Source organism: Pongo pygmaeus, chromosome 10 (assembly GCF_028885625.2).
Source record: "Pongo pygmaeus isolate AG05252 chromosome 10, NHGRI_mPonPyg2-v2.0_pri, whole genome shotgun sequence".
NCBI classification, from domain to species: Eukaryota; Metazoa; Chordata; class Mammalia; order Primates; family Hominidae; genus Pongo; species Pongo pygmaeus.
Genome location: NC_072383.2, coordinates 6,767,574 through 6,793,428, shown reverse-complemented (window position 1 = coordinate 6,793,428; position 25,855 = coordinate 6,767,574). Strand labels below are relative to the sequence as shown.

The 25,855-nt window shown below is 51.5% G+C and overlaps 2 protein-coding genes and 1 non-coding gene across 5 annotated transcripts in view; 1 reads left to right on the top strand and 2 right to left on the bottom strand.

Moving 5' to 3' along the window:
* Positions 1 to 17,716, bottom strand: part of COPS7A (COP9 signalosome subunit 7A) — a 32,378-nt gene extending 14,662 nt beyond the window's left edge. Inside the window, exon 1 of the mRNA XM_054444466.2 lies at positions 17,656 to 17,716. The gene's annotated coding sequence lies outside the window, so the exon portion shown is untranslated. The remainder of the gene's footprint in view (positions 1 to 17,655) is intronic.
* Positions 8,164 to 8,267, bottom strand: LOC129010998 (U6 spliceosomal RNA). Its single transcript, XR_008493145.1, has one exon. It is a non-coding gene; the product is annotated as a U6 spliceosomal RNA (small nuclear RNA).
* Positions 15,506 to 22,517, top strand: PIANP (PILR alpha associated neural protein). 3 transcript variants are annotated; one of them, XM_054444463.2, is made up of 6 exons: positions 15,506 to 15,720; positions 18,217 to 18,276; positions 18,527 to 19,032; positions 19,796 to 19,877; positions 20,674 to 20,895; positions 21,269 to 22,517. In XM_054444463.2, exons 2-6 carry the CDS (start codon positions 18,260 to 18,262, stop codon positions 21,288 to 21,290), a joined length of 849 nt encoding a protein of 282 aa, XP_054300438.1. In that variant the 5' UTR covers positions 15,506 to 15,720; positions 18,217 to 18,259; the 3' UTR covers positions 21,291 to 22,517. The 3 variants fall into 3 exon arrangements, with proteins under 3 accessions (XP_054300438.1, XP_054300437.1, XP_054300439.1); XM_054444462.2 differs by having other exon boundaries at positions 15,507 to 15,720; positions 18,222 to 18,276; XM_054444464.2 differs by lacking the exon at positions 15,506 to 15,720 and adding an exon at positions 15,919 to 16,199.
* Positions 22,518 to 25,855: the final 3,338 nt, after the last annotated feature.

The following is a 25,855-nucleotide window of genomic DNA, read 5'->3' as shown; positions in this document are numbered from 1 at the left end:
CCTGCCTTAGCCTCCGGAGTAGCTGGGACTACAGGTGCCCGCCACCACGCCTGGCTAATTTTTTTTGTATTTTTGTATTTTTAGTAGAGACAGGGTTTCACCATATTGACCAGGCTGGTCTCGAACTCCTGACCCTGTGATCCACCCACCTCGGCCTCCCAAAGTGCTGGGATTACAGGCGTGAGCCACCAAGCCCAGCTGGAAGTTATTTTTTATTTCTTTCTTTTTTTTTTTTTTTGAGATGGAGTCTCGCTCTGTTGCCCAGGCTGGAGTGCAGTGGCACGATCTCGGCTCACTGCAACCTCCGCCTCCCAGGTTGAAGCGATCCTCCTGCCTCAGCTCCCCAGTAGCTAGGATTACAGGCACCCACCACCACCCCCAGCTAATTTTTGTATTTTTAGTAGAGACGGGGTTTCGCTATGTTGGTCAGGCTGGTCTCAAACTCCTGACCTCAGGTGATCCGCCCACCTCGGCTTCCCAAAGTGCTGGGATTGTAGGTGTGAGCCACCGTGCCTGGCCAGAAATTTTTTTTTTTTTTGAGATGGAGTTTCACTCTTATTGGCCAGGCTGGAGTAAAATGGCATGATCTCGGCTCACTGCAACCTCCACCTCCCAGGTTCAAGCAAGTCTCCTGCCTCAGCCTCCCTAGCTGGGATTACAGGCATGTACCACCACACCTGGCTAATTTTGTATTTTTAGTAGAGACAGGGTTTCAACATGTTGGTCAGGCTGGTCTTGAACTCCTGACAGGTGATCCACCTGCTTCCGCCTTCCAAAGTGCTGGGATTAGAGGCGTGAACCACTGAGGCCTGCCAAAACATTTTTTATTTAAAAAAAATGACATCGTCAAGGCAAGTAGCACCAAACTTTCAAAGTGCAGATCATATTAATTTTATACAAACTATTCCAGAAAATAGGAAGAGAGCGCACTCCTCAACTTATTCTATGGGGCCAGAATTACTTTGATAACAAAATCAGAAAAGGGCAATAATGTAAAGGGAAATTTTAGTCCCATCTAATCAGGAGGCTAAGGTGGGAGGATCACTCAAGTCTAGCAATTCATGATCAGCCTGGGCAACACAGCAAGACCCTGTCTCAAAAAAAAAAAAAAAAAAAAAAAAGGAAAGAAAAAGAAAGAATGAAAGGAAAATTGCTGGGCACAGTGGCTCACGTTTGTAATCCCAGCACTTTGGGAGGCCGAGGCAGGTGGATCACCTGTCAGGAGTTCGAGACCAGCCTGACCAGCATGTTGAAACTCCATCTCTACTAAAAATATAAAATTAGCCAGGCATGGTGGTGCATGATCACTCCTGATCACAAGGTCAGGAGTTTGAGACCAGCCTAACCAATATGATGAAACCCCCCGCCATCTCTACTAAAAATGTAAAAATGGCTGGGTGCGGTGGATCATGCCTGTAATCCCAACAGTTTGGGAGGCCAAGATGGGCGGATCACTTGAGGTCAGGAGTTCGAGACCAGCCTGGCCAATGTGGCGAAAACCTGTCTCTACTAAAAATACAAAAACTTAGCCTGGCATGGTGGCATGCACCTGTAATCCAGCTACTTGGGAGGCTGAGGAAGGAGAATCCCTTGAACCCAGGAGGAGGAGGCTGCAGTGAGCTGAGATCACACCACTGCAATCCAGCCTAGGCAACAAGAGCAAAACTCCGTCTCAAAAAAAAAAAAAAAGAAAAAATCAGCTGGGTGTGGTGGCGGGTGTCTGTAATCCTAGCTACTCAAGAGGCTGAGGCAGGAGAATCGCTTGAACCTGGGAGGCCGAGGTTGCAGTGAGCCAAGATCGCACCACTGCACTCCAGCTTAGGCAAAAAGAGCGAGACTCCATCTCAAAAAGCAAACAAACGGCTGGGTGCGGTGGCTCACGCCTGTAATCCCAGCACTTTGGGAGGCCGAGGCGGGTGGATCACAAGGTCAGGAGATCGAGACCACCCTGGCTAACACGGTGAAACCCCGTCTTCACTAAAAATACAAAAAATTAGCCGGGTGTGGTGGTGGGCACCTGTAGTCCCAGCTACTCGGGAGGCTGTGGCAGGAGCATGGCGTGAACCCGGGAGGCGGAGCTTGCAGTGAGCTGAGATTGTGCCACTGCAGCCTGAGCGTGAGACTCTGTCTCAAAAAAAAAAAAAAACAGGAACAGGCGGGGCACTGTGGCTCACGCCTGTAATCCCAGCACTGGGAGGACGAGGTGGGCGGATCACTTGAGGTCAGGAGTTCAAGACCAACCTGGCCAACAGTGAAATCCTGTCTCTACTAAAAATACAAATAGCTTGAACCTGGGAGGCGGAGATTGCAGTGAGCCAAGATGGCGCCACTGCACTCCAGCCTGGGTGACAGAGTGAGACCCTGCTTCAAACATAAACAACACGAACACAAAAATTTTCTGACTAGGAGGAGGATAGAGAGTGTTGTGGGTATTTTTGGTGGTGTTGTTTGTTTTTGTTTTTTGAGACAGGGTCTCACTCTGTCGTCTAGGCTGAAGTGTGGAGGCACGATCTCAGCTCACTGCAGCCTCAACCTGCCAGGCTCAGGTGATCTTCTCACCTCAGCCTCCCAAGTGGCTGGGACTACAGCTGTATGCTACCACTTCCAGCTGTTTTTTGTATTTTTTGTAGAGTTGAAGTCTCCCAATTTTGCCTAGGCTGGTCTCAAACTCCTGACCTCATGCAATCCTCCTGCCTCTGTGGCTGACTGCCACAAATACTACTGGAGACCGTCATTACCACAGTTACTCCTGGTACTACTCGAGACCATCCTGACAACTTACTCCTGGTACTACTCGAGACCGTCATGACAACAGTTACTCCTGGTACTACTCGAGACCGTCATGACAACAGTTACTCCTGGTACTACTCGAGACCGTCATGACAACAGTTACTCCTGGTACTACTGGAGACCGTCATGACAACAGTTACTCCTGTTACTACTGGAGACCGTCATTACAAGACTGAACGAAGGGACGAACATAGAAATGAAAACTTAAGACGAAAGAAACTGTTTTAAAAGGAAGGGTTCAGGGGAAGAAGAAGAGAGCTCCCTGCTTCTGTGAGCAAAGGCGGCCCCTCATTCTTTCCGCCTGTAACATGCCTTGGCCTCCCAAAGTGCTGGGATTACAGGCATGAGCCACTGCAACCAACCTGAGAATGATTTTTATTTATTTTTATTTTTTTGAGACGGAGTCTCACTCAGTCGCCCAGCCTGGAGTGCAGTGGCATGATCGCGGCTCACTACAAGCTCCGCCTCCCGGGTTCACGCCATTCTCCTGTCTCAGCCTCCCAAGTAGCTGGGACTACAGGCTCCTGCCACCATACCCGGCTAATTTTTTGTATGTTTAGTGGAGACGGGGTTTCACCGTGTTAGTCAGGATGGTCTTGATCTCCTGACCTCGTGATCCGCCCACCTCCGCCTCCCAAAGTGCTGGGATGACAGGCGTCAGCCACCATGTCCAGCCTAGAATGATTTTTAAATTCAAGATACAGGTCGGGTGCAGTGGCTCACGCCTGTATTCCTAGCACTTTGGGAGGCTGAGGCAAGTGGATCACTTGAGGTCAGGAGTTCCAGACCAGCCTGGCCAACATGGCAAAATTCTGTCTCTACTAAAAATGCAAAAAAGTTAGCTGGGCATGGTGGCGTGCGACTGTAATCCCAGCTACTCGGGAGGCTGAGACAGGAGAATCGCTTGAACTCGGGAGGCAGAGGTTGCATTGAGCTGAGATTGCACCACTGCACTCCAGCCTGAGTGACAGAGACGAGACTTCTTCTCAAAAAATAAAAAATAAATAAATAAAATAAAATAAATAAATTCAACTTACAAAAAGCATAACCACAAAATAAGAGGTTGATAAATATACCCCTACGAAAATTAAGAACCTCTGATAATTAAAATATATCAAGAAAAAAGTGAAAGGAGGATCACAAATACCTTAACAAAGGAACAGATATTTGCAACATATATAACTTGCAAAAGATTAGTATCCAGAATATATAAAAAACTACAAATCTGGCTGGGCGCAGTGGCTCACACCTGTAATCCCAGCACTTTGGGAGGCCGAGGCAGGTGGATCACTTGATGTCAAGAGCTTGAGACCAGACTGGCTAACGTGGCGAAACCTCGTCTCTACTGAAAATACAAAATTAGCCGGGCATGGTGGTGCATGCCTATAGTCCCAGCTACACAGGAGGCTGAGCCAGGAGAATCACCTGAACCCAGGAGGTGGAGGCTGCAGTGAGCTGAGATCATGCCATTGCACTCTAGCCTGGGCGACAGAGCGAGACTCCGTCCCCCGCCCCCCAAAAAAACAAACTACAAATTGGCCAGGCATGGTGGTCCACGCCTATAATCCCAGCACTTTGGGAGGCTGAGGCAGGAGATCCCCTGAGGTCAGGAGTTAGAGACCAGCCTGGCCAACATGGTGAAAACCCGTCTCTACTAAAAACACAAAAATTAGCCAGGCATGGTGGTGGGCGCCTGTAATCCCAGCTACTCAGGAGGCTGAGACAGGAGAATCGCTTGAACCTGGGAGATGGAGTTTGCAGTGAGCTGAGACTGTGCCACTGCACTCCAGCCTGGGCAACAAAGCAAGACTCTATCTCAAAAAAACAAAAAACAAAACAAAAAAAACCACTACAAATCAATAAGAAAAACACAAGCAACTCAAATGATCAGGCATTTCCTAGAAGAGGAAATTAAAAAGGCTAATAAGCATATAAAAAGATGCTCAACTGCACTAGTAATTAGAGAAATGCCAAAAAAATCCACACGGAAATACTATTGTATACCCACTAGATTGGCAAAAATTAAGAAGTCTAAAAATACAAGTGTTGGAGAGAATGTAGATCAATCAGTATTCAAATATTGATGAAAACTGGCCAGGCACAGTGGCTCATGCTTGTAATCCGAATACTTTGGGAGGCCGAGGCGGGCAGATCACCTGAGCTCAGGAGTTTGAGACCAGCCTGGCCAACATGGGGAAACCCTGTCTCTACTAAAAATACAAAAATTAGCCAGACATGGTGGCGTGCGCCTGTAATCCCAGCTACTCAGGAAGCTGAGGCGGGAGAATCGCTTGAACCCGGGAGGCAGAGGTTTGGGTGAACTAAGATCGTGCCACTGCACTCCAGCCTAGGTGACAGAGCAAGACTCCACCTCAAACATAAATAAATAAATAAATAAAACTTTAAAAAGTTGGTGAAAATTGAAAACAATTTGGCATTCTTTCTCGAAGCTGATTTCTTTTTTCTTTTTTTTTTAGACAGAGTCTTGCTGTGTCACCCAGGGTGGAGTGCAGTGTTGCAATCTCGGCTCACTGCAACCTCTGCCTCCAAGTTCAAGCAATTCTCCTGCCTCAGCCTCCTGAGTAGCTGGGATTACAGGCACGTGCCACCATGCCTGGCTAATTTTTTTGTATTTTTAGTAGAGATGGGGTTTCATCATGTTGGCCAGGCTAATCTCGAATTCCTGACTGCAAGTAATCCACCCACCTCAGCCTCCAAAGTGCTGGGATTAGGGGCGTGAGCCACCGTGCCCAGCCAAAGCTGATTTTTCTTTCTTTCTTTTTTTCTTTTTTGAGACAGAGTCTCGCTCTGTCGCCCAGGCTGGAGTGCAGTGGCGTGATCTTGGCTCACTGCAAACTCCGCCTCCCAGGTTCATGCCATTCTCCTGCCTCAGCCTCCCGAGTAGCTGGGACTACAGGCACCCCTCACCGCGCCCCGCTAATTTTTTATATTTTTAGTAGAGACGGAGTTTCACCATGTTAGCCAGGATGGTCTCGATCTCCTGACCTCGTGATCCACCCGCCTCGCTCTCCCAAAATGCTGGGATTACAGGCGTGAGCCATGTGCCCGGCCAGCAACAATGTTTATAATAGCAAAAAAAAAAAAAAAAAAAGGAATTCATAAATGCGTCAACAGGAGAACAGACAAAGTATGATATATTTGGTATATTCACTCAGTAGCACTTTACCTTCCAGTGAAAACATATGAACTGTAGCCACATGGAACAATATGGCTAAATCCTGGAAATGTAATAGAGAGTGAAAAAGCAAGTATACAGTGCTAGAAGGCTACATATAATATCATTTTATTTATTTATTTATTGAGACAAGGTCTGGCTCCGTGGCCCAGGCTGGAGTGCAGTGGTGCAATCTCGACTCACTGCAGCCTCAGCCTTGCATGCTGAAGTGGTCCTCCCACCTCAGCCTCCAAGTAGCTAGGATTACAGGTGCGTGTCACCATGCCAGGCTAATTTTTGTATTTTTTGTAGAGACGGGGTTTTGCCACATTGCCCAAGCTGGTCTCCAACTCCTGGACTCAGGCAATCCACCCACCTCATCCTCCCAAAGGGCTGGGATTACAGGTGTGAGGCACTGCGCCTGGCCATATTTATTTATGTTTTAAGACCGTCTTGCTCTGTCACCCAGGTTGAAGAGCAATGGTGCAATCATAGCTCACTGCAGCCTCAACTTCTGGGGCTGAAGAGATCCTCCCATCTCAACCTCCCCAGCAGATGGGACCACAGGCATGTGCCACCACATGCGGCTTTTTTTTTTTTTTTTTTTTTTTGCAGAGACAGAGTCTTCCTATGTTGCCCAGGCTGGTCTTGAACTCCTGGGCTCAAATGATCCTTCTGCCTCAGCCTCCCAAAGTCCTGGGATTACAGGTATAAGCCGCCATGCCCAGCCAGTTATTTTTTTAGAGATAGAGTCTAGCTCTGTCGCCTATCTGGGAGTGCAGTGTTGAAATCATAGTTCACTGCTGCCTAGAACTCCTAGTCTCATGGGAATCCTCCTGCCTCAGCCTCCCGACCTGAGTAGCTGGGACTATGGGCGTGTGCCACCAGCCCAGCCAATTTTTGAAATTATTATTTTATAGAGGCTATGTTGCCCAGGCTAATTTTTTTAATTATTTATTTATTTATTTATTTATTTATTTATTTTCGAGATGGAGTCTTGCTCTGTCACCCAGGCTGGAGTGCAGTGGCGCGATCTTGGCTCACTGCAACCTCCGCCTCCCAGGTTCAAACAATTCTCCTGCCTCAGCCTCCTGAGTAGCTGGGATTACAGGTGCCCGCCACCACACCCGGATAATTTTTGTATTTTTAGTAGAGATGGGGTTTCACCATGTTGGGCAGGCTGGTCTAGAACTCCTGACCTTGTGATCCGCCTGCCTCAGCCTCCTAAAGTGCTGGGATTACAGGTGTGAGCCACCACACCCATCCATTTTTATTTAATTTTTTAATTTTTTTTTATTTTTATTATTTTTATTTTTTTTTGAGACAGAGTCTCGCTGTCACCCAGGCTGGAATGCAGTGGCACAATCTCGGCTCACTGCAACCTCTGCTTCCCAGGTTCAAGCGATTCTCCTGCCTAAGCCTCTCAAATAGCTGGGATTGCAAGCACGTGCCACTATGCCCAGCTAATTTTTGTATTTTTAGTAGAGACGGGGTTTCACCATGTTGGCCAGGTTGGTTTCAAACTCCTGACCTCGTGATCCGCCCACCTTGGCCTCCCTAAGTGTTGGGATTACAGGCGTGAGCCACCGTGCCCAGCCTAATTTTTATTTTTGGAGACAGTGTTTCGCTCTGTCTCCCAGACTGGAGGGCAGTGGTGCAATCATAGCTCACTGCAGCCTCAAACTCCTGAGCTCAAGCGATTCTCCCACCTCTGCTTCCTGAGTAGCTGGGACTACAAAACAAAAAACAAAAAAAAAACACCAGAGTTTTACTCTTGTCGCCCAGGCTGGAGTGCAATGGCACGATCTCGGCTCACTGCAACCTCTACCTCCCAGGTTCAAGCGATTCTCCTGCCTCAGCCTCCCAAGTAGCTAGAATTACAGGCACCCACCACCATACCTGGCTAATTTTTGTATTTTTAGTAGAGACAGGTTTTCACCATATTGGCCAGGCTAAGTCTCGAACTTCTGACCTCAGGTGATCTGCCCACCTTGGCCTCCCAAATTGTTGGGATTACAGGTGTGAGCTACCGTGCCTGGCCTAATTTTTTAAATTTTTCATAGAGATGATGTTTTGCTATGTTGCCCAGACTGGTCTCAAACTCCTGAGGTCAAGTGATCTTCCCACTTTGGCCTCCCAAAGTGCTGGGATTACAGGTGTGAGCCACTGTACCTGCCCTATTTATTTTTTTGATTTACGAAAAAATGGAATGCTTCATGAATGTGCGTGTCATCCTTGTGGAGGGGCCATGCTAATCTCTGTGTCATTCCAATGTTAGTATACGTGTTGCCAAAGTGAGCAGTAGTAGTTTTTGTTTTTGTTTTGAGACGGAGGCTTGCTCTCGCCCAGTCTGGAGTGTAGTCTTGTGATCTCAGCTCACTGCAACCTCTACCTCCCTGGTTCAAGCGATTCTCCTGCCTCAGCCTCCCAAGTAGAGGGACTACAGGTGACCACCACCACGCACAGCTAATTTTTTTTATTTTTTTATTTTTAGTAGAGATGGGGTTTCCCCATGTTAGCTGGGCTGGTCTCGAACTCTTGACCTCAGGTGATTCACCTGCCTCAGCCTCCTAAAGTGCTGGACTTACAGGCGTGAGCCACCGTGCCTATCCATTTTTATTTTCTTTTATTTTTATTTATTTGTTTATTTATTTATTTGTGTGTGTGTAACGGAGTCTTGCTCTGTCACCCAGGCTGGAGTGCAGTGGTGCAATCTCAGGTCACTGCAACCTCCGCCTCCCGGGTTCAAGCAATTCTCCTGCCTCAAAATCCCAAGTAGCTGGGATTACAGGCGCCCGCCACCACGCCCGGCTAATTTTTTGTATTTTTAGTAGAGACGGGGTTTCACCGTGTTAGCCAGGATGGTCTCAATCTCCTGACCTCATGATCCACCCGCCTCACTCTCCCAAAGTGCTGGGATTACAGGTGTGACCCACCGCATCTGGCCTATTTTTATTTTTAAAAATTTTTTAAAAATTTTTTTGTTTTTTAGATGGAGTCTCGCTGCCACCCAGGCTGGAATGCAGTGGCACAATCTTGGCTCACTGCAACCTCTGCTTCCCGGGTTCAAACGATTCTCCTGCTTCAGCCTCCCAAATAGTTGGGATTACAAGCACTCGCCACTATGCCCAGCTAATTTTTGTATTTTTAGTAGACGGGGTTTCATCATACTGGCCAGGCTGGTCTTGAGCTTCTGACCTCCTGATCCGCCCACCTCGGCCTCCCAAAGTGCTGGGATTACAGGCGTGCGCCACTGTGCCCAGCTGAAAACTATATTTTAAAAACAGGGGGCCAGGCATGGTGGCTCATGCCTGTAATCCCAGCACTTTGGGAGGCCGAGGCGGGTGGATCACCTGAAGTCAGGAGTTGAAGAACAGCCTGGCTAACATAGTGAAACCCTGTCTCTACTAAAAATACAAAAATTAGCTGGGTGTAGTGGCACACGCCTGTAGCTCAGGTACTTGGGAGGCTGAGGAAGGAGAATCACTTGAACCCAGGAGGTGGAATTTGCAGTAAGCAGAGATAGCGCCACTGCACTTCAGTCTGGGCGACAAGAGTGAAACTCTGTCTCAAAATAAAATAAAATAAAGTAGGCCAGGTGCAGTGGCTCACGCCTGTAATCCCAACACTTTGGGAGGCCGAGATGGGTGGATCGCCTGAAGTCAGGAGTTTCAGACCAGCCTGACCAACATGGAGAAACCCCGTCTCTACTAAAAATACAAAAATTAGCCGGACTGGTGTCTCGCGCCTGTAGTCCCAGCTACTTGGGAGGCTGAGGCAGGATAATTGCTTGAACGTGGGAGGTGGAGGTTGCAGTGAGCTGAGATCATGCCACTGCACTCCAGCCTGAGCAACAGAGCAAGACTCTATCTCAAAAAAATAAATAAAATAAAAATAAAAACAGGGGCTAGGAGCTGTGGCTCATGCCTGTAATCCTAGCACTTTGAGAGGCTAAGGTGTTAGGCCGGGTGAGGTAGCTCACACCTGTAATCCCAGAACTTTGGGAGGCCGAGGCGGGCGGATCATAAGGTCATGAGATCGAGACCATCCTGGCCAACATGGTGAAACCTTCTCTACAAAAAATACAAAAATTAGCCAGGCGTGATGGCATGCGCCTGTAATCCCAGCTACTCGGGAGGCTGAGGCAGGAGAATCGCTTGAACCCGGGAGGCAGAGGTTGCAGTGAGCCGAGATCGCGCCACTGCACTCCAGTCTGGCAGCAGAGTGAGACTCTGTCTCAAAAAAAAAAAAAAAAAAAAAAAGAGGCTAAGGTGTTGAGTTGAGGCTAGGAGTTGGAGACCAGCCTAGACAACATAGTGAGACCCCCCACCTCTATAAAATAATAATTTAAAAATTAGCTGGGCTGGTGGTGCACACCTGTAGTCCCAGCTACTCTGGAGGCTAAGGCAGAAGGACGTGCTTGCACCCAGCAGTTCCAAGCAGCAGTGAACTATGATCGCACCACTGCACTCCAGCATGGGCGACACAGTGAGACCCTGTCTCAAAAAGAAAAAAAAGTAAATTACAAAAGTTAAAGTGTTTAAGCTGGGCGCGGTGGCTCACGCCTGTAATCTCAGCACTTTGGGAGGCCGAGGTGGGCGGATCATGAGGTCAGGAGATCGAGACCATCCTGGCTAACACGGTGAAACCCCATCTCTACTAAAAAATACAAAAAATTAGCCGGGCGTGGTGGCGGGCACCTGTAGTCCCAGCTACTTGGGAGGCCACTCCAGTCTGGGTGACAGAGCGAGACTCTGTCCCCCCCAAAAAAAGAAAAAAAGCTAAAGAGTTTAGATTTAAGTTGATACAGAAGAGAAAGAATTGGAGAAGTAGAGGAGATGGTGAATAGACAGCATCTTCTTGGAAAGCTTTCCTGTAAAGGGAAGCAGAGAAGGGCAGAGGCTGGGGCTGGACAGCCAGTTGAGGAAGATATTTTAAGCTGGGAGTAATTACAGCGTGTTTGTGTGCTGCTGGCAATGATCAAGTAGGCAGGAGGACGGCCGCGCGCGGTGGCTCACGCCTGTAATCTCAGCACTTTGGGAGGCCGAGGCGGGTGGATCACGAGGTCAGGAAATCGAGACCATCCTGGCTAACACGGTGAAACCCAGTCTCTACTAAAAATACAAAAAATTAGCTGGGCGCGGTGGCGGGTGCCTGTAGTCCCAGCTACTCAGGAGGCTGAGGCAGGAGAACGGCGTGAACCTGGGAGGCGGAGCTTGCAGTGAGCCGAGATAGCGCCACTGCACTCCAGCCTGGGCGAAAGAGCGAGACTCTGTCTCAAAAAAAAAAAAAGTAGACAGGAGGAGAGTGATGCTGCAGGAGAGGGAGGGACATTTGCAGGAGTGATGACTTTGCGTGGGTGGCAGGGTTTGAGATTCCCCACAGTAGATGCAGTGGGGCTAAGGGTGTGCTGGTGGGAGTGGGGAAGTTTTCTCCTGCCTGTTTCTATTTTCTCAGAAAAGCAGCAAGCAAGATCATCAGCTGAGAGAGAGAAGAGTTCAGAAGAAGAATATTGGATATTTGAGGACAGAAAATAGAAATTCACCCTAAATGAGCCCAGTCACGGTGGCTCACGCCTGTAATTCCAACACTTTGGGAAGCCAAGGTGGGAGGACTGCTTGAGCTCAAGAGTTCGAGACCAGCCTGGCCAACATGGCGAAACCCCGTCTCTGAAAACCAATAAATAAATTAAAAATGAGCCCAGAGATAGTGATGAAGATACCAGCAGAGCCAGAAACAGGACAAGGATGTATAGAGACTGTATAGAGACTGTAGAGTGTGCTAGGTCCTCAAATTCATCTGAAGTCACATTTATCACTGTACTGTCTCCCTACCAGAGTGTAAGCTCCACCAAGACAGTGATGACTTCATTCTTGCTCTCCACTGTATCCCCAGCCATGGCACGGTACCTGGCATGTCACAGCATTTAAATGACCATATTTGTATGACCAGCCTGGACAACATGGCAAAATCTCATCTCTGCCAAAAAAAACAAACAAAAAACAAAAAATAAAAAACAACAACAACCACAAATTAGCCTGGCATGGTGGCACACACCTGTAGTCCCAGATACTTGGGGGCTGAGGTGGGAGGACTGCTTGAACCAGGAGGTCAAGGGTGCAGAGCCATGATTGTGCCACTACACTCCAGCCTGGGCGACGGAGTGAGACCCTGTCTCAAAAAAAAAAAAAAAAAAAGTGGAAAGAATGAATGAATCAAGAATAATAGAAATAATTAATGACCCAAGGTCCTCAGTGTCAAAGGCACTTACACTGAACATGAATATTCACTTGATAAACTTGGTCCATGCCAGTGACATGAATTCACCTGGAGCATATCCTCAGGATGCTCTGAGGCTTAAGGGGCCCAGGATGTGGCAGGAGTTGCACACCTGACTCACATGGCCCCTTGGCCGGGTTCACATCCAGTGTGCCTTGTCTTTCCCCCACCACTGGGAGACACTAGGAGGACGGCTCACTCACTGCTGTTCTGACCTCAAATGAAGGGCTGTCAGGGACAGGCAAGCAAGAGGGCAGCTGCTGCAGATGCTGGTCAGAACAGCAGGCTTCCTTCCTTTCATAAGGCAGGAGCGCCAGGCTGACGACGGGTCACAATGCAGCAAATGAAGGAAGAGGATCTAAAGGGGTGTGGACATGAGCATGGGCTCAACCTGAAGCATTTGGCGTAGGGCAGAGATCAGTAGGGGGCAGGCAACTAGAGAGGAACGGCTGGAGGACAGCAGAGGAGAGAATTAAAAGAGTTCAGAGTGGGCAGGGGTCCCAGAAGAAGTTCATTAAGTGGTACATGTTGAGCATCTACTACATGCCAAGGCACTGCAGTAGGAGTCGGGATACACGGTAAACAAGACAAATAAGATCTTGGCTCTCTAATGTATAGGGGGGCAGGAGGGAGCAGACAGTAAATAGCAAACACATATAAGATCATTTCAGAAAGTGATGAGTCGGGCCGGGCGTGGCGGCTCACGCCTGTAATCCCAGCACTTTGGGAGGCCGAGGTGAGAGGATCACCTGAGGTCAGGAGTTCGAGACCAGCCTGGCCAACATGGTGAAACCCCGTCTCCACTAAAAATACAAAAATTAGCCAGGCGTGGTGGTGTGCGCCTGTAATCCCAGCTATTTGGGAGGCTGAGGCAGGAGAATCGCTTGAACCTGGGAGGCAGAGGTTGCAGTGAGCCAAGATCGCACCATCGCACTCCAGCCTGGGCTGCAAGAGCAAAACTCCATCTCAATAAATAAATAAATAAATAATAAATAAATAAATAAATAGAAAGTGATGAGTTGGAAAGACAATGAAACATAATGAGGAAACAGAGTGGGGGCCACTTTAGATTTTGAGCAGGGATGAAGGAGCCAACCAGGTGAAGATGGGGAGAGGGGTGGCAAAACATTCCAGGAAGAGGGAATCAAAGGTGGAGGGGCCAGGTGCGGTGGCTCACACCTATAATCTCAGAACTTCGGGAGGCCAAGGCTGGTGGATCATTTGAGGTCAGGAGTTCAAGACCAGCCTGGCCAACATGGTGAAACCCTGTCTGTACAAAAAATACAAAAATTAGCAGGGCGGTAGTGGGCATTGCCAGAGGGGTGGGAGGGCTGGGAGGGCTGGAAGGCTCCCCCTGCATGTACACGCTAGCTACTTGGGAAGCTAAGGCAGGAGAATTGCTTGACCCTGGGAGGCAGAGGTTGCAGTAAACTGAGATCGTGCCATTGCACTCCAGCCTGGGCAACAGAGAGACACACTGTCTTGAGAAAAAAAAGTGCAGGGATGCTAAGAGAATGACTTCTGATGTTACAGAACAGCAAGTAGTCTGATCCAGCAGGAGCACTGTGTATGACGTGGGTACAGGCTGGTGGGCTTCTCCTTACAAGGAGTTCAGATTTATTCCAAGTGTAATGAAAAACCACTCGAATATTTTAAGCAGGGAAGAGCATGACATGGTTTTGATTTTTAAAATATTATCAATATAGCAAAAACTAGTTTGTAAAGACAAGGGCAAAAGCAGGGACCAATGAGGAAGCTACTATGATAATCTGGATGAGACATGATGGCTTAGACCAAGACTACAGCAATAAAGATAGAAGGAGATGAATTCGGGATATATTTTGGACACAGATCCCACAGGACTTGTTGGTGAATTAGATACAGGAAGAGAATCAGTGAAAAAAAGGGGAAAGGAGGGATGTTTCCTAGATTTTTAGCCTGAACAACTAGTAGTTGTCAAGCCCCAGGATGGGGATCACTGGTAGAAAAATGGATCGGGGGTGGGGGAATTCAAGACATCTATTTTAGTCACGTTAGCTTTGCGTGGCTATTAGACATCCAAGTGGAGATGTCAAGTAGGCTGTTGGATAAATGAGTCTGGCGCTCTGGATATAAATTTAGGACTCACTGACATTTACATAGTATTTAAGTCCTGGGACCGGATGAGATCACTGGACAGAGAATGTGGAAAGAGAGAATGGCCAAGGACTAAGCCCTAGGAGGCTCCAATATTTAGAGTCACCCGAGGAAGACTAAGAACAGTCAGTGAGGTTGGAGGGAAATGAGGAGAGTGTGGTGTCCTAGAAGTGCCCTGAGGAAAAACAGGGTAGTGTGGTAGAGACGGATGGGGTCCCGGCGGTGGGAGAAGAGGCAGGAGAGGCTACTTTTCATAGAGACGTTAGGGAAGGCCTCCCAGAAGGCGTTGGATCTAAGTGAGACTGGAATGGTAACAGTGAAAAGCCAGGGAAAAGCATTACAGACAGAGGGAACAGCAAAAGCAAAGGCCCTGGGGCAGGTTAAGCCTGTCTCCATCCAGGAACATCCACCAGGTCCCATGTGGCTGAAGCATAGAAATCTTTAGGAAAGGCAATCAGAGAGCCACCTAGGAGCCAGGTCATGTAGGGTCTTGTAAGTCACAGCAGGCAGTCTGGGTATTCCAGTGCTGGAAAAGCCCAGGAATTTCGACGTGATCCACTTAATGCATAGTAGCAGGGCCAGAGTGAAATAAAGGATCAAGCTGTGGGGATAATCCAAAGATGGTGCAAGGTCCTTCCTCGCCAGTCCTTTCCTCCACCCCTTGCCCCCAGCCTTGACCTCAGGCACTTTCCACAGCGGGCAAAACAAAGTTGGGGGACAGGCAGTGGTGACTCACGCCTGTAATCCCAGCACTTCGGGAAGCTGAGCGGGAAGGATCGCTTCAGCCCAGGCGTTCGGGACCAGGCTGGGCAACACAGCGAGACCCCATCTCTACGAAACACAATACAAAAGAACAAAGTTGGGAATGCAGAGCATTGAGTGACTCAGAATCTCGGAAACTGACTGAGGCGACCATGGGTGTCCCTGGAGTTGGGGTGAAGGAGGTGGGGAGACTGCCATCAGAACCCAGGGAACCAGACGGTCGCTGGACCCCGCCACCCTCTTCAGCTCTCTACCTGGGACATAGCCTGGCTTGACTCCTGCAGAGCGGCAGCAGGAGGGTTAAACCGTGCGTGGCCTCCGGCGCGGGGAGGGAGGCGGAGACGGAGCGGTCCCAGCCGCCGCGCCGAGCCCAGCCGAGCCGAGCCGAGCCGAGCCGAGGCGAGCATCTCCCACCGCCGCCGCCCCGCGCCCCGGGCGCCCGCCCCCCACCCGCTCCAGCGCCCTGCCGCGGGCCAAACCTCCCCACCATGCCCCGCACCCCGCCCGCTCCTGCGACCCCCCAGCCCCGCTCAGCCCCGAGCGCCCGCAGTCGTCGCGCCGCCGCGCCAAGCATGCAGGTGAGTGAGTGGGACCCCCACGCCCCCACCCACGGGGAGCCAGACCCTGCCCTTCCCGGCTCCGCGCCCTTCGCCTCCTGCCCCTCCCGACGCGGTCCCTCGCCCGGGACAAGGCCTCCAGCCTCCCAGCGCCCCTTCCCCGAAGGGCTCTCCATCCCTCCGCGGTCCTGGCTCGCTCCCGCCCTCCTTGGCGCAGCCGTCCCCGTCCCCGCGGCTGCCTCCATCCCGCCTCGGCTCGGCGGGCGGCTCCGCGCAGTCTCCTGCTTCGGGTCCCCAGTCCGCTCTCGGCGCTCCCTGCCTCGGAGTCCCTTCGCCGACCTCCTTTTCCTTGTCTCCCCCGACTCTCGCCGCTCTCCAGCCCTGTGCGGGGAGTGCGGGCCTGCGGGATGGGTGGGATGGGGGCCACGCTGGGGCTGGGGCCCGGCTCCCGCACGGCGAGGCTCCTGCCCCACCCCCAGCTCGTCTCCTGCGCACAACAGGTCGGTGAGAAGCTGGGAGAGGGGTGGGGGTGGCGCGCCAGCCCGGGGACTGCGGGCTTCCTGGAGGGGGCGGCTGAAGCTGTGCGGGGCCCAGGGGCTGGGTTGGCGTTGGCTGGGGGTGGGGATGCACAGGCGGAGGGGCGATAGTCCTAGAGTCAGCTGGCCACAGATGCGCCTGGGAGCCCTTCTCCGCTTCACTGGTTCGCTCTACACGCCTCGCTCCCTCCCTCTAGCTTTCTTCCTTTCCCCTCTCTCTCCCTTCTTCCCACCATGCCCCCATCCCTATGTCTTTCGGTATCTCCACATCCCTTTACATTTGGGGGAGCGATTCCCAACTCCTCCATCTTTGCTGCTCCCGCCTCTGCTTCCCAGCCCCTTCCTCGCGTCATTTTTCCTTAAGCATTTATGTTCTCTCCTTTCCCACTTCCCTTCTCCCCATCCTGGGCTCTTGCCCCTTTTCTCCCATCCCCTTACTCTCCACTCCTCTGGCTGTCCTGCCTGGACCGCTCTCTCCTTCTCCTCCTGCCCCTTCTTCCCCTGTGCCTGTGACCCCTTCATCCTCTCCGTCTCCCCTCCCTGACCTTTTCTCTCATTCCTTCCTCCCTTCGGCATCCTCCACAGTTCGGGTCTTCTGTACCCACTCTCCTCCTCTCTTCCCAGTTCTCTCTTTTTCAGGACTGCCTGCTCTCTCTCACCCTGCACTCCAGGCCAGCTTCCTCTTCACATTTCTCCTCTCTCACTCTTAACCAGCCTTCCATCTCCCAGCCCTTCACCCCTTCCCATCTCTCCCACTGCCTACTTCCCCACTCCTTTCCCGTGACTTTCCCATCTTGTTCCCTTGTTGTTCTCTGGGAAGATTCAATGGGCAGATTTATTTATTTTATTTTTTGAGTCGGAGTCTCGCTCTTGTTGCCCAGACTGGAGTGCAATGGTGTCATCTCAGCTCACTGCAACCTCCGCCTCCCAGGTTCAAGGGATTCTCCTGCCTCAGCCCTCTGAATAGCTGGGATTGCAGGCGCCCACCACCACCCCCGGCTAATTTTTGTATTTTTAGTAGACACCGGGTTTCACTATGTTGGCCAGGCTGGTCTCGAACTTCTGATCTCAGGTGATCCACCCGCCTTGGCTTCCCAAAGTGCTAGGATTACAGGCATGAGCCACTGCGTCTGGCCCATTGGGCAGATTTAGACCCAGAATCCACAGGACACCGGGTGTCCTATCTTCACTCCCTCTAGGGAGCCTGCCCCTCCTGGATCCACCACCCTCAGCTCTGAGAACATACCCTTTCTCTTTCAAAACCAACCATCCCGATTTTCCCAGGATTCTTTACCCAGGAGAGCCACATTTGAGGGGGTGGCTTCTTCCTGACTCCACCTCCCTTCAGAGGGCACCTATGCACTTGGATGATTAAACATTAAGAGCAAAAATTATATTCTGTAGTTTTTCTCCCACTCACCTCTCTCTGTCTCTTTCCTTCCATCCCTCCAGCTCTTCATTCCTTTCTCCTGAAGATGCAGACTCCTGGGGCTAATCATAAGACAAATGCCCGGCACTGCCAGAGGGGTGGGAGGGCTGGAAGGGCCCCCCTGCACGCACACACACTCACTGGCTTGCTCAGATTGACTTCCCCATCCCTCCCCCTACCCTCAGACTCCCTCCCTAGCGGTAGGTGCTCAAGGAATCACAAGGTTCTTGGCTCTAAATTAAGATCCAAGAAAAGCCTGGAGCTGTGGGCAGAGGAAGTGAGAAGAAAGGAAACCAGAGAAGCCAGAGTAGACCCTGGGGTGGAGAGGTAACAGGGACCTGAGAAGTTGTAGATGGGGCTGGGGTCTGATCAGGCAGCCACGCTGGAGTTTTTCCCCCAAAAGGATGCTAAGAAGCAGTGGATCCCGGGTGCAGCAGCATAGCTGGCAGCCAGGTGGCCTGGGAGGGCAGATGCGGGTAGAATTGGTGGATGAATTAGCTGCGGAAGTACACAGGGCAGGGCTGGGGTGTGACGGCCCCCTTTTCCTCCCAGTAAAGGCTGAAAATCTGGGTCACAGCTGAGGAAGACCTCAGACATGGAGTCCAGGATGTGGTAAGTTTGGCCCAGCAGAGGGAGCTTGGAGACCACATTCCTGGGGTCATGACTCCTTCCTTCCTAGACCCATCCCGGGCCTTCCCTCCTGAGGGCTGTCCTCCCCTGGAAGATGGGAAATGAGGCGAGTCTTCCCAAGGCCCACCTGCTTTCACAGGGAAACCTGGACGTTTCTGGTGTGAACCTGTCCTTCTCTCACATAGGCCCACAGTAGGCCTGTGTCTCAGCCACACTCTCTCCCTTCTTGCAGGCCTGCGCTGCTGCTGTCCCACCTCCTCCCTCTCTGGCCACTGCTGTTGCTGCCCCTCCCACCACCTGCTCAGGGCTCTTCATCCTCCCCTCGAACCCCACCAGCCCCGGCCCGCCCCCCGTGTGCCCGGGGAGGCCCCTCGGCCCCACGTCATGTGTGTGTGTGGGAGCGAGCACCTCCACCAAGCCGATCTCCTCGGGTCCCAAGATCACGTCGGCAAGTCCTACCTGGCACTGCACCCCCAGCCACCCCATCAGGCTTTGAGGAGGGGCCGCCCTCATCCCAGTACCCCTGGGCTATCGTGTGGGGTCCCACCGTGTCTCGAGAGGATGGAGGGGACCCCAACTCTGCCAATCCCGGATTTCTGGACTATGGTTTTGCAGCCCCTCATGGGCTTGCAACCCCACACCCCAACTCAGACTCCATGCGAGGCGATGGAGATGGGCTTATCCTTGGAGAGGCACCTGCCACCCTGCGGCCATTCCTGTTCGGGGGCCGTGGGGAAGGTGAGTGGGAAAGGCTGGGAGGGATATGACGGATGGGGAGGCTGGGTGAAGACACCAAGGGGCAGAAATAGAGGCCTTGTCTGTTAGCTCCTTCAACAAATGTGTCGGGCATTATACTGGCACAGGATGCAGAGATAAAGACACCCTCTCGGAGTTCAGGTCCGCTGGAGCAGACAGATATGAAAGGACTTGGAGAGGAGTCATCGTAATAAATGCTTTAATAGAGGCATGTGCAGCATGATTTATGAAAAAAGAGAAGTGAGGGTCTCCTCCTGCTTGGGGATCAGGACACCTTCAGAGAACTGACATTTGAGCTGGCCCTTGAAAAGACAGTGGGAGTATTCTGGGCAGAGAATGCCATGGATGAAGGGCACTACCCGGGAGACGTCTTGGCTCAGGGAGTGCTGATGGAGGAACAGGGCCTATGGTTTGGGAGTTGGGCCACGGCAGAGACTAGGACATCTCCACCCCTTAGTTTCCAGGCATAGTGATAGGTTCTCTCTGATCATGGGGCCTCATCCTCATCACATATACACATAAGATTTGGTGAAATACATTTGGGAAAGTGGAGGAAAAGAGCTGAAAACTCAGGGGAATGCTGGTGATAACAATAAAGAGTGAGGCTCCAGAGGGGCAGACAGTCGGCAGTGTGGATCCACACAGCAATGCCACTCCAGCCAACAGAGCCCCCAGCCGAGCCCCCAGCCCCTCTTGGCTCCTACCACCTCGGGGCTCCCTAAAACTTTCTTCCCACCCCAATCAGGTGTGGACCCCCAGCTCTATGTCACAATTACCATCTCCATCATCATTGTTCTCGTGGCCACTGGCATCATCTTCAAGTTCTGGTAAGCTGGGAGGAGGAGGGTGCTGGTGAATGGGGACGGAATGTTTGGAGTCGAGGCTCCAGCCACGAGGGGCAGTGGCAGCAATTTTGCTGGGGGGTGGGTGGGAAATCCTGGATGAAGGCAAGACCTTGGGAAAAGATAATTAAGGATGTGGCTGGGGGAAGACGGTGAGAAATCAGGGCAGATTCTGTCTCCCAGGGAAATACAAGGATAAGGGAGGGCAGGGGAATTATTCCTGTGCATTGGGGGCTTTGGTGGGCCTCCCTTGCCCCTACTTCCTCCAAGACAGAGAAAGCTGACCCAGTCTGCAGAGCCCTTCTTAGGGTTGCGTGGGGGGAGCGAGAAAATCCGGAGCTTTCTTTGCACACATTTAATAATGGATCACTCAGTCCTTCACACTTTACTGAGAGAATCATTAGACTCAGGTGTCCAAGTCATCAGCTTGCTTTGAACTAGAACTAAACCTGCCAGTTGTCTGCTGAAGACAGAAATGACTCTTCTGGGCATGCAGGGGAGAGGACATTGTGGTGGTGGGGAGGGGATATTAATTTTGTCAATCTGGATCAGGTTTGGAGGGTAAGGAGGTTTAGATTACCAAGCTCCCCTAGAGGGCAGGGGAAGTGATTTTATGGGCACAGAGTCCCAGGGGATTTAGTAGAGAGAACTGTTAAAGGCCAGTTTCTCTGCTATAAGATGGTGGGAGTGACTGGGCAAGGCTGGGGGTGACCACTGGTGCAGGCCCAGGATGGGGGCTGCTTGAGTGTGCAAGAGAACCTCTTTCCCTCTGGTACCCCAGCTGGGACCGCAGCCAGAAGCGGCGCAGACCGTCAGGGCAGCAAGGTGCCCTGAGGCAGGAGGAGAGCCAGCAGCCACTGACAGACCTGTCCCCGGCTGGAGTCACTGTGCTGGGGGCCTTCGGGGACTCGCCTACCCCCACCCCTGACCATGAGGAGCCCCGAGGGGGACCCCGGCCTGGGATGCCCCACCCCAAGGGGGCTCCAGCCTTCCAGTTGAACCGGTGAGGGCAGGGGCAATGGGATGGGAGGGCAAAGAGGGAAGGGAACTTAGGTCTTCAGAGCTGGGGTGGGGGTGCCCTCTGGGTGGGTGGTGAGGAGGCAGGCATGGCCTCCCACAGCCCCTGGCCCTCCCAAGGGGGCTGGACCAGCTCCTCTCTGGGAGGCACCCTTCCTTCTCCCAGTCTCTCAGGATCTGTGTCCTATTCTCTGCTGCCCATAACTCCAACTCTGCCCTCTTTGGTTTTTTTCTCGTGCCACCTTGTCTAAGACAACTCTGCCCTCTTAACCTTGATTCCCCCTCTTTGTCTTGAACTTCCCCTTCTATTCTGGCCTACCCCTTGGTTCCTGACTGTGCCCTTTCCCTCTTCCTCTCAGGATTCCCCTGGTGAATCTGTGATGCCCCCAATGTTGGGGTGCAGCCAAGCAGGAGGCCAAGGGGCTGGCACAGCCCCCATCCCACTGAGGGTGGGGCAGCTGTGGGGAGCTGGGGCCACAGGGGCTCCTGGCTCCTGCCCTTGCACACCACCCCGGAACACTCCCCAGCCCCAAGGGCAATCCTATCTGCTCGCCCTCCTGCAGGTGGGGGCCTCACATATCTGTGACTTCGGGTCCCTGTCCCCACCCTTGTGCACTCACATGAAAGCCTTGCACACTCAGCTCCATCTTCACAGGCCATTTGCACACGCTCCTGCACCCTCTCCCCGTCCACACCGCTCCGCTCAGCTGACTCATGTTCTCTCTTGTCTCACATTTGCACTCTCCTTCCCACATTCCGTGCTCAGCTCACTCAGTGGTCAGTGTTTCCTGCACACTTTACCTCTCATGTGCGTTTCCCGGCGTGATGTTGTGGTGTTGTGCGGCGTGCTCACTCTCTCTCTCATGAACACCCACTCACCTCGTTTCCGCAGCCCCTGCATGCTGCTCCAGAGGTGGGTGGGAGGTGAGCTGGGGGCTTCTTGTGCCCTCATTGGTCATGGTCTCATCCCATTCCACACCATTTGTTTCTCTGTCTCCCCATCTCACTCCAAGGGTGCCGGCATCACCCTGAGGGCTCCCCCTTGGGAATGGGGGTAGTGAGGCCCCAGACTTCACCCCCAGCCCACTGCTAAAATCTGTTTTCTGACAGATGGGTTTTGGGGAGTCGCCTGCTGCACTACACGAGAAAGGGACTCCCATTTGCCCTTCCCTTTCTCCTACAGTCCCTTTTGTCTTGTCTGTCCTGGCTGTCTGTGTGTGTGCCATTCTCTGAGCCAGTCCTCCCTTCCCAGCCTCCCTTTGGGCCTCCCTAACTCCACCTAGGCTGCCAGGGACCGGAGTCAGCTGGTTCAAGGCCATCAGGAGCTCTGCCTCCAAATCTACCCTTCCCTTCCTGGACTCCCTCCTGTCCCCTCCTTTCCTCCCCCCTTCCTTCCACTCTCCTTCCTTTTGCTTCCCCGCCCTTTCCCCCTCCTCAGGTTCTTCCCTGCTTCTCACTGGTTTTTCCACTTTCCTCCCTCCCATCTTCCCTGGCTCCTAGGCTGTGATATATATTTTTGTATTATCTCTTTCTTCTTCTTGTGGTGATCATCTTGAATTACTGTGGGATGTAAGTTTCAAAATTTTCAAATAAAGCCTTTGCAAGATACTCAAGTCCCCTGGTTCTGCCTTCTGACCCCCGTAGAGAGGAGGAGAGGGGGGTGGGCAGCTAGGAGGAGGTACAGGATGAGATGGGGACCCCCTCTAGACCTAAGTCACCTGCCCTCCTCTGACCTGGAGCTGGGGGCCAACTGGGGCTTTAACTTGGGACAAAATGGAAGGGAGCCATCCTGGCGAGGAGCAGTGGTACAAGAGAGAAACTAGAATAGAAATCGTGGCTCACTTATTCCTTGCCAGGGAGGGTCAAGGAGACCAAAAGAAGGGAGACAGAAGAAAAGGAAAGTTACATGGAAGGATAGGAGGTGGATCAAGGCGGAAGAGAGAGCTGGTAAGACAGATGGAGGGAGAAGGGGGAAAGAAGAGAAAAATGGAGCAATGGAGAAAAGATGAGAGGGAGCCAGCCATCCGAAAGAAGCTGCCCTGCTCGGTTTATTTTCAGCTTTGCTCCCTAACCTGCCCCCACCCACAGCTGCCCCCCAAAAGCTGTGCAGAATCAGAAGCCCTGTGGTTAACTCATTAGCTTTCCCTACTCTGCCCTCTCAGAGAGAGGCACTGCAGGGCTGTGGGGGTGGGATCAAGGGGTGTGTTTGGGGAGGGAATGCAGGCTGCCCGGCTGGGATCAGTCACCTCTCAGTCCCCAATTCTAGGTTTGGCTCTTGTAACAGCCCTGTGAAAACCCACACATCAGCCTCTCAGCTGTTGCTAGGCTCTATTGCTATGGTAACCACCCAGGTCCCATCTATCCCCCCTCCCCCAATCTGTGCCCCACTTGCTCCCTGGAAATGTGGTGGCCCCAGGGAGGACAGGGATGATGTAGTGTACAAAAGGGTGGCCTGGGCTGCCCTGGACTGGATATGCCCCCATGCATTTATCTTTCAAGCTAGGATAGGAATGTCTGTGTGTTGGTAGGTGTGTGCTTTAGGTGTTGGGAGCTGTACTGTGAGCTGAGGGAAGTGTGGCTGAGCCTGTGCAGCACATAATGGTGAGTGCCAGGAGGAGGCAGCGTATTTCTCAGGACTAGAGCAGCGTGTGCATTCAGGGCGTCACACTCCCTAAGAAAAGGACTGCTACAGGGGAAAGAAGCAGAGCGGGGCCAAGGATTGATGAACCAACTCAAAGCAAAGGTGCCAGGCAAACAAGCTTCTGAGGAGTCAACTCACTGGGGGCATGAAGATATCCCAGCAGGTGGCTGATGGGAGAGAGCGGGCTGGATAAAACCTGAGGGTACAGGATGAGGCATGGATGGTATACACTGTGGGCCGTGAGGGAGGGATCCAGATCCAAGGAGGGTGGGATAGGAAGCTTCATTAACCTTTCCTTCTTTCCCCACAGGAATCTAGTCCTTGTCAGGTGGGGGTGGGGAGAAGAGAGAAGCATTGGTACAGAAGGGGAAGGAGCTCAAGTGCCGGAGAGCACACTGGGCTCTCACCTTCAGCAAGGATCTCTCTTCAAAAGGACAGTGTGACCCGTGGCTCATCCATATGCAAAAGGCACACATGAAGGCCCCTAATGAAGAGGGAATTAATTACTGCCTGATTAGACCGCTGTTTCTCTAAATTTAAATAAATTAAAATACACCAGCAAGATACTGGAAATCCTCACCTGTTCCCTCTCCCTAAATGTCCTCCTTTCCCCATGGAAAGTCAGATGGCAGGAAAGACAGAGGAAGGAGACTGTTTCAGACTCTGAACTGTACTAAAAAAATTCTCCCAAATGATATTGCACTGTCACGTTAGCCATGAAGAGTCATGAGGCCCTGGGGAGCAAACCCTAACTTTTCTCTGCTGTAGTTGAAACAGAGACTGTGGGGCTTTGAGAGGTCCTCAGAAAGCTGCAGCAGAGTCACTAACCAAGAACAAAACAATGGCCATGCTGCCCTTTTGGGAACTGGAAGGTTCTTCGAGGTCACACATCACAGGCACCACTGGAACCAGCGTCTCATCACCATCCTTTCTTTGCCTCCTGAGCTGTGCCTCAAATGACTCAGCCAGGCTTCTCTTAGCATTTTTCTGGAATGCTTGCCATTGTGGCTCAGACCAAACCAGGGAATGGGGAAGCCCCCAGGAGGAGGGAGGGATCTCCCAGGCACAGCTCAGGGTGTGGAAGTGATTCAAGATGGAAACAGTATGCCAGCTGGAGAACCCCAGGCTAAAATTAACAGCCCTCCTCCCCCTACGCCCCACATTTATTGTTCTAAAGCTTTTCCCTAAGGAGTTCAAAGCACTTGAAACTTGCTGCTTTTTTTTTTTTGAGATGGAGTTTAGTTCTTGTTGCCCAGGCTGGAGTGCAATGGTGCGATCTTGGCTCACCACAACCTTCGCCTCCCAGGTTCAAGCGATTCTCCTGCCTCAACCTCCCAAGTAGCTGGGAAACTTCCTTCTTATAGCAAGGGCAGGAATAGGGCTGACGGAGACACTGAGACCCAGGAAGTGCCCATTAACGTAAACAGGAAAATAGCAGGAGAACCAGGATGTATAGCTATTACTATTTCCTGTTCCCACCTTTCAATAGCAGCCCCTGATGTGAAGGTTTCTTGAATCAGCAATCTCTAACCCACACAGCAATAGGTCTGGTCACGTCTGAGCCCTTAAAATCCTTACTCTGCCAACTGTTGCTACTCAGTCAACAGAGACTGAGTGCTGAGCCCAAAAATGTGATAAAGGGAACAGACACTTTAAAAAAGATACAAACTACAATTACAATGAAATGCATCATCTATTTAAATATTTAAAGGTGTACTTTGTTACCTTCTTGCCTTGACCTTGGGGGAAAAAAATCACTTAAGCCTTTAGAGGCTTATTTTCATTATCTGTAAAATGGGCGTTATAATTATTTATGTTAAAGTTATTTTTTGCTGGGCGTGGTGGCTCACGCCTGTAATCCCAGCACTTTGGGAGGCCGAGACAGGTGGATCAGTTGAGGTTAGGAGTTCGAGACCAGTCTGGCCAACATGGTGAAATCCCGACTCCACTAAAGATACAAAAAATTAGCCAGGTGTGGTGCCGGGCGACTGTCATCCCAGCTGCTCAGGAGGCTGAGGCAGGAGAATCGCTTGAACCCAGGAGGCAGAGGTTGCAGTGAGCCGAGGTGGCGCCAATGCACTTCAGCCTGGGCAACAGGGTGACACTCTATCTTAAAAAAAAAAAAAAAAAAAGTTATTTTTCTCAGCAAGAGGCTCTTACCGTTAGTAGGAGAGACCTCAGTTCTGCTTAGAGCTGAGCCCAGGGGCATTCTGGCCAGGTCGGGGTGCACGCTTGTAACAGCATTCACTTGTTCAAACAACATATTCAGCATTTACTATATGCTCAGCGAAGCAACGTATTTCCT

Bases quoted from the DNA above. Each gene is read 5' to 3' on its own strand.
- PIANP (XM_054444463.2), top strand. The intron at 19,033-19,795 runs GTGAGTGGGAAA...CACCCCAATCAG, and splicing joins GTTCGGGGGCCGTGGGGAAG to GTGTGGACCCCCAGCTCTAT. The intron at 19,878-20,673 runs GTAAGCTGGGAG...CTGGTACCCCAG, and splicing joins GGCATCATCTTCAAGTTCTG to CTGGGACCGCAGCCAGAAGC.